The 7,119-nt window shown below is 54.6% G+C and overlaps 1 protein-coding gene across 1 annotated transcript in view; it reads left to right on the plus strand.

The window, feature by feature from the left end:
• The first annotated feature begins 325 nt into the window (after positions 1-325).
• Positions 326-7,119, plus strand: part of TMEM130 (transmembrane protein 130) — a 16,057-nt gene continuing 9,263 nt past the window's right edge. The window contains exons 1-2 of the mRNA XM_057749559.1: positions 326-677; positions 5,970-6,275. Of these exons, the coding sequence (XP_057605542.1) occupies positions 593-677; positions 5,970-6,275 (391 nt within the window). The 5' untranslated portion in view covers positions 326-592. The remainder of the gene's footprint in view (positions 678-5,969; positions 6,276-7,119) is intronic.

Consider the following 7,119-nt stretch of genomic DNA (forward strand, 5'->3'; position numbering starts at 1 on the left):
ACGAGGCCTTCCCAGGCCCACTGCCCAGCGCCTGGCACGCAGTAGGTGCTACACGTTTCCTGAATAAAGAGCCGCATCTCCAAGCCGTGTGCGTCACGAGGGGAGCAGGCACCTGGAGAAAGAGCCCATGGGGGCCTGCGTCAGGCTCCGCAACGGTGCGCGCGCCTCGGGGGACGCGCTGAGTCAGAGGCGGCGGGCGCGGGCACGGACGCAGAGAGGGGAGGGGGCGCAGCCTGCAGGAGCGGGGCCCGGGGATGCGAGGGGAGGGGTCGAGGGGAGAGGAGGGCCGCTGCGAGGGGAGGGAGGGGCCGCAGGCTGCAGGAGCTGGGCCCCGCGCGGAGAGCGGAGCATCGTGGGGAGAGGCGGGGTGCGGCGGAGGGAGGGGGCGCGGCGCGGCTGACGTGGGCCGGGGTCGGCGCGGCGGGCCGTGGGCGGCGGCGGCGCGCAGAGACACGGCGATCGGGGGCGAGGACGAGCCGGCGCCGCGCCCGCACCTCCCCGCACAGCCCGCGCCGCGCGCCCCACGAGCGGCAGCCGCCGCAGCCGAGCAGAGCCGCGGCCTCTCCGCGCTCCAGCCGCTCCCGGCGCCGCCATGGCCCCGGCCCTTTGGCCGCGCCTTGGCCGCATCCTCTGGCTGGCCTGCCTCCTGCCCTTGGCCCCGGCTAGGGTGGCCGCAGGTAAGGCGCTGCGCGGGCCGGCCGGCCGCCCTTCACGAGCCGCAGCGCGCCGGGGGCCTCGGGGCGGTCCCGGGCTGGCGGCCTCGCCGGGAGCCGGGGCCGCGGAGGTGGCGCCGTGCGCCCTGCGCGCACCTCCCTCCTCCCCGGAGGCCGCGCGCTGCGGAGGGGAGCACGGCCAGCCGGGCGCCGCGCAGCCCTCTCTTCTGCCCCTTCACCCCTCTCCCCTGAAGTCGCCAGCCCTTGCGGGGGCTCCCCGCGCCCTCGTTCCCGCTGCCACTTGCAGGTCGCCACTGCCGTAGGAAGCGCGCGGTGGCCGGCGCATCCATCCCGATGCTTGCGAACCTGGCAGCCGCTAGGGGTGGGGGAGGACGCAGCGGGGAGACTGGGGGTGCTCGGGGTCGGTGATCACGCCACAGCCCCCAGGGAGCGCGGCCAGGTTGCCCGCGGAGCAGCGTTTTTGCCTTAAAATGTCGCCTTATCCGGAGAGGCTTTCCATCCAGGCTTCGGGGAGGATGCGTTTTAGCGCCCAGGAGGCCAGTCTGCCATTTCCTCTCTGGGAATGATTTCCAAAATGGACCCCGAGCTGGTTCCGCTGGGTCCCACCCGGTGTTCCCCGGGTCGTGCATCAAACATCTTTACCACCTCACCGCCCGAAGGCCAGCACCCACTTTTCTGCCCCATTTGGGCGACCAAAAAAAAAAAAAAAAAAAAAGGACCCAGGTTGGAGAGTTTTAAGGGGCCAGTTGAGAGGTGGGCAGCTATTGGGTGGGTGTTAAATGTTATCCAGTATATTGATTACTTACCTTCCACCTTAGAAGAGTGGTAGACGGGAGAGATTTAATGCAAACTTGTGAAATAAAAGCCACAAGGTAAAGTAATAAACCTGCATCTTAAAGATGAATTAAAGGAATTTTGTGGGAGCTCTGCTTGGGCAGGAGCATCTGCTTACCCCTGGAAATTCATACAGTTTTATTGGGGGTTCCATTAAAACTATATGTCCATTAGGTTTACTTGTATCCAGAAATTATCAGCGCGGCCTAAATTGCCAAAAATAAAAAGAAAGAGAAGGTGAGGAGGGTTAATTCTTTGGAAATCAAGTGTGGTTCCCAGCCTGGCCTGTTGCACCTATGACACAGTCCAAATGGCTGAGGGTGGGGTTGAGGAAAACCCACAGGAGAAAAAGAGAGACTCGGGAGTCCTTCCACCCTTCCCAGGTCTGGGTCAGCCCACACAACCTGTTTCCTACACCAGGGGTTGAAGGCAGAAGTTGAAGAACTGTTCATAACTTCTGGGTTGTGTTGTCCAGACTTAAGAGGTACCTGGGGAAGTGTTTTGGGCTGTCTACATGTGCAGTGAGAAAAAGCTGAGGTAGCCCTTTTCTAGAATGTTCCGGGGTCCTACGGGCTGTGGTTAGGGAAAATGTCCATGCTCCAGGGGGCCTGCTGGTGGGCGTTCTTCCACGGGTCCACTTCACTTTTTGCTTTGGCCCTTTCAGCACTGGGGCAACTGGGGCGCCTGTGGGGCCCCTCAGCCCCTGCCTGGGCTGCTCTGTACTCCAAGGCCATGTCACCTGGGTTCCTAAACTTGGAAAGGTGGGTTTGGATGGGTAGGTAGCCAGACCTGGGCTTGGTTCCTTTAGCCACAGGTGGCAAAGCCTTCATGGTCCGTTTCAGCCTGGATGTTCTGGACGCTTCCAAGGCCCCGAGGATGAGGGGCAGCAGAACCCAGGGCTGTGAGATGCCTGCTTTTTAAAAACAACCCTGAGAAAAGTGCCCTTGGAGCCTCCAGCATCTGGACAGGTGGGGGCTGGGGGGCTCCCAGGAGCTGGGCCAGTGTCTGCCACAAGGTTTGCTGTGGCCACAGCACCGCCCCACCTCCACCCCATCCCTCCTCCCCGCTGAGCCGGCTGTCCTCCTGATTCCATTCCCCTGGCAACGGATCTGCGTCCGTCTTGCTGCAGATGCTGGATGGCCATTAGCATGCAGCTGAATGTCCCTGCCACCTGCTAGCCTCACACTGGCCCACGCGCCTCTCCTGGGGGGTGTAGGCAGGAGCGAGAAGGGGAAGGGAGGAGGTGGCCTCTCATCTAAGCACCTCTTTCTGCAGCAGCCGCTGCCTGCCAACCAGAGGGACTTAGCCGGGGGCAATGCAGATTTGCTGTGTGGTCCCAGGCAGTAGCATTACCCCCTGGGAACCTCTGGGGACTCGGGTCCTTCAGTGTAAAATACACAGTGTTTTCTTGGAGAAACTTCTCTGTCTGGAATTCTCTCTTTAGCATTAAGACACTGCGGGTCCCTGTTGCAGGGCTAGCCCAAATGACTTTATAATCCAAAATATGGCCCCCAGGAAAGACATTCAGAACAGGAATGTGTAACATGGGCGAGCAGAAAGGCTGGAGCCAGAGTCCCCAGTGCGGGCGGGCAACGTCGCCGCAAGGCCAGTGGGGTGCAGTTGAGGACACACTCGCTCACTTCCCAGTTTTTCTGAATCCATCAGGTCTCTCATGAGGCCCCTAAGGGCAGGGGGCACATTCTGTACTTCTGGGTCCCCAGCAGCTATGGCTTGTGGCTCAAGGAAGGGGCTCAGTCCATAGCACTTGGGTGAAGAGTTTCCTGGGGCAGTGCCAGGGGGCCTGGCCCCTCTGCCAAACCCTTGTCTCCAGGCGTCACACCACAGCACAGTGTGGAACCCCTACTATGTGCCAAGCACTTGGCTAGGCCCAGGGCAGATGGGGATGACCCCTGCCCTGCCCTCAAGGAGCTTGCAGTGCAGTGGGGGACACAAGGAAAACTTTGTCCCAACCCAGAGTTGTGCAAACTGTGTGCTCAGGCTGTTAGGAGAGCACTGAGGAGGTAGGGTGGGTGGGTTCAGGGAGGGCTCCTGGGAAGAGGTTATATCCACAGACAGATAGGTGAAGAAGAGCAGTGGGGACAGCATGTGCAAAGGCCCTGAGGTTAGGAAGGATAGAGCACGTTGGGGGGAACTGCACGTGTTAAAGGGTTAAAGCTACAGCAAGCATGTGCCAAGATGTGAATGTGGACTCCCTGCATCCTGAGGCTGGACCCTGATTAGATTAACTACGCAGGAAGCTGCTTGTTGGGGTGGCTGAGAATAGGGCAGGGCTAGAGGCCAAGGGTCAGGGGCAGGATGTATCAGTAATCCATCCAGATGGGGCTTAAGCAATAATGTTAGTAGTGATGGAGAGGAGGAATTAGAGTGGCAGAGGCCAGGGGATTGATTCTCAGGACAGCTGGATTCTCTAACCCGGCAGAGAATGAGAGGTGACGAGAGCGGTAGGTTTGGGAGGGGAGAAATCCAGGGGGCCTAGAGCACCACTGGCCAACAGAATTTTGGGTGATGAAGGAAATATTCTGTCTGTGCTGTCCGGGAGAGCTGTGGCTATTGAGCACTCGAAATGTGGCTCTGGTGCGATGGAGGGCCTGGATTTTAGTATTAACTACACTTAAGTGATTAACCTCGATTAGTGTAAACCGAACTGCATGTGGTTCGTAGCTGCTGTTATTATCGCTCAGTAGAAATGACGTCTGCGTTACTGGGTTCCATCAGCATTTTGGAGGTGCTGGAAACCAAGGGAGAGGGTGCTTGTGGCCAGCAAGGGGGGTGGGAGGCGGTGAAAGGAGCAGAGGGGGGTTTGCGGCCCCTCCTCCCTTCCTTCTGCAGCGCCTTTTCTGCCCAGGTGTGCGCTCTAACCTGGAGCCCTTCAGAAATCTCACCTGAAGAGGAAAATTACAAATCACAGGAAAATAGTTACTAAGACCTGCGGTAGTGCTGTTGACAAGAGTGAAGGGTTCTAGGAATTAAGATATACCTGCTTGAGGGATTATTATGCAAGTATTGAAGGTCACCTTAGTGCCACCGTGGACTTCCTTTCCATGTGTTGTCATGTGGAGATAAAGTAATTCAAAATTGTGTGCAGAGAGTCATTCTGACTAAATTTAAAACGTCCGTGCGTGAAAAAGAGCCAGAGGATAGCAATATGATAGCTGCTTTCTTTGGGGGGGCGGGGGGTAGAGTAATAGGACACTCCTATTATTCTTTATGAATATGTATTGCTTTTACGACGGAAACAAACCTGAGTTTTCAAATCTTACCTGGTAAGTATAATAAAATCTGCAGCTATCTAAAAGAATAATGACTTAAGAAAATGCCTATGAAACACAGTGGAATATATAACAATGGAATATATAATCTCAGAGTACGCATCATTTAAAAAAATAGTAAGTGGTTGTTACTGATGAAAATTTCTTAAAAATTGTATACCTTTCTCTATTTTCAGATTACACTTAATCCTTCCTTCAACGCGTTGGTCGCATGGGGAGTGTTACTTAAAAGGCCTCTTGTTTGGTCTCCATTCCACATGCTCCAGGCCCTTTTCTCTTCTTGCAACGTGAAAAACCAATTCCCAGGTTCCCTGTAAGAGCTGCATCCCCAGTATTTCAGTTCAAGTTCCCCAAGGAGTCGTCCCAGCTGGCATCACAGAGCTCCAGCGTTGGCCTGGGCTCCACTAGAGCAGTGCAGTCCAGGGGAACTTTCTGTAGTAACGAAGATCTGTATCCACACTGTCTGCTCTGGTGACCCTCGGCCACACGTGGCTGTTGAGCCCTTGAAATGCGGCCAGTGCAGCCGAGAACATGGGCTTTAAGTTTGTTTCCCTTTAATTGAAGCTGAAGGAGCCTCACGTGGCTAGTGGCTACCATATTGGGCAGCTCAGATCTACAGGCTCTCACTTCACAGATTTAGAAACTGAGAGCAAAGAGAAGGGGGCTTTGCTTGGATCACAGTGGCCCTTCCTCCCAAGGCTTGTTCTACCACGTCAAGGCCTCTAATGGGCTCCAGACCCAGCTTTGTGTTTCAAATCGGAATTTTGCTGCACGTGTAAAGATTAGTCCAAAAGAGTGGGTGATGGGGGGCGTTTTGTGGCAGCAACTGTGGTGGTTCCTCCTGTGACATTCACTGGAGGTCATTTTCACAGCTAGGAAGCCGGGCCAGGTCGGCACACACGTGCTCTGTAAAGGCCCTGCTTGACTGGCGTGAAAAAAATAAAACGGGGGGTACGGGAAAGGGCATGGGATTTGGAGTCAGTTGGGCCTGGTTTTGAATCCTAACTTGTCAGTGAACTAATCGTATGACCATTGGGCCAGTCACTTGACCTGCCTGGGCCTTTGCTTCTCCACCTGTAAAAGAGACTAGCGGAAGCCTGGCCAGAGGGTGGCGGTGGGGTTCCCGGCCACGCCGCCTCCTGAAACGCAGCCTTTGTTTCTGGGCTTCTAGGCTTGTATGAACTTCACCTCACCACCGACGGCCCTGCCACCACGGGGGCAGAGGTGACCATCACGGCCAGCCTGGTGGCCGATGATAACGGCAGCCTGGTCCTGCCCACGAGCACCCGCCTCTACCACTTCCACTGGATCCACACCCCCCTGCTGCTCACAGGGAAGACAGATGAGGCTTTCAGCTCCAGCATCCGCGTCGTGGGGAGCGTGCCTGGGGAATTCCCGGTCTCCGTCTGGGTCACGGCCGCCGACTGTGGGATGTGCCAGCCTGTGGCCAGGAGCCTCCTTGTCCTCCCCATCACAGGTGAGGACCTTTCCTAATTGCCAATTTGCTTTCAGACTCTTGGTGCAGAGAAAACATCCAGCCTGGCTGGTAATCACATAAATGCAGATTAAACCCATGGTTTCTTTGGCTGTCAGTTAAGTTACCAAGGATCAGAAAATGGTAATACCCACTGCTGGCAGAGTTGTACTGAAATGGGCACTTAAAGTACATGTTGCTACTGGGGTGTAAATTAATACAACCCTTTGGAGAGCAGATAATCCGTACGTATCAGTGGTTATAAATTATTTTAGTCTTTGGCCCGTTCTCTCTCTCTCTCTTCCCACCCCACACCCATGCCTTCCTCCTTACCACCCTCCCTTCCCATCTCTCTCTTTCCAAGAAATCCCTGCTTTCTTGGAGTTACAATGTATTAAAGAACTTACCTTAGGAAATAAACCTCCATTTGGGTAATGGTTTATGCACGAAGATATTCATCATGGTTTTTATAACAGAAGAAAATAGAAACAAGCCAAGTATGTAGCCACAAGGGGACTGGTTAAGTATACTGATATCATTTGTATGATGAATAAAAATGACCTTTACAAAGAATTTGTTGTAGCCTAGGCAAGTACTCATGCCTGTAAAATGTTAAAAATCAAAATTCTATAACCAATTGATCAACTGTATTTAATATGTGTACACCTTAAATATGTACAATACATATACTTTGCAGTTCTCAAATATCAGCAGTGGTTGTGTTTGCTTGATAGTCAGTTTTTTTCATTCCACTTTCAGCAATTTCCAAATGAGCTTTATTGAGCACGCCTGACTTTCTGCTTTTGTGGTGGAAAAAATCAGCTGTTATTTTTAGAGAAGGAGGCAA

The sequence above is a fragment of the Hippopotamus amphibius genome, chromosome 9 (genome assembly GCF_030028045.1).
Source record: "Hippopotamus amphibius kiboko isolate mHipAmp2 chromosome 9, mHipAmp2.hap2, whole genome shotgun sequence".
In the NCBI taxonomy this organism is placed as follows: domain Eukaryota; kingdom Metazoa; phylum Chordata; class Mammalia; order Artiodactyla; family Hippopotamidae; genus Hippopotamus; species Hippopotamus amphibius.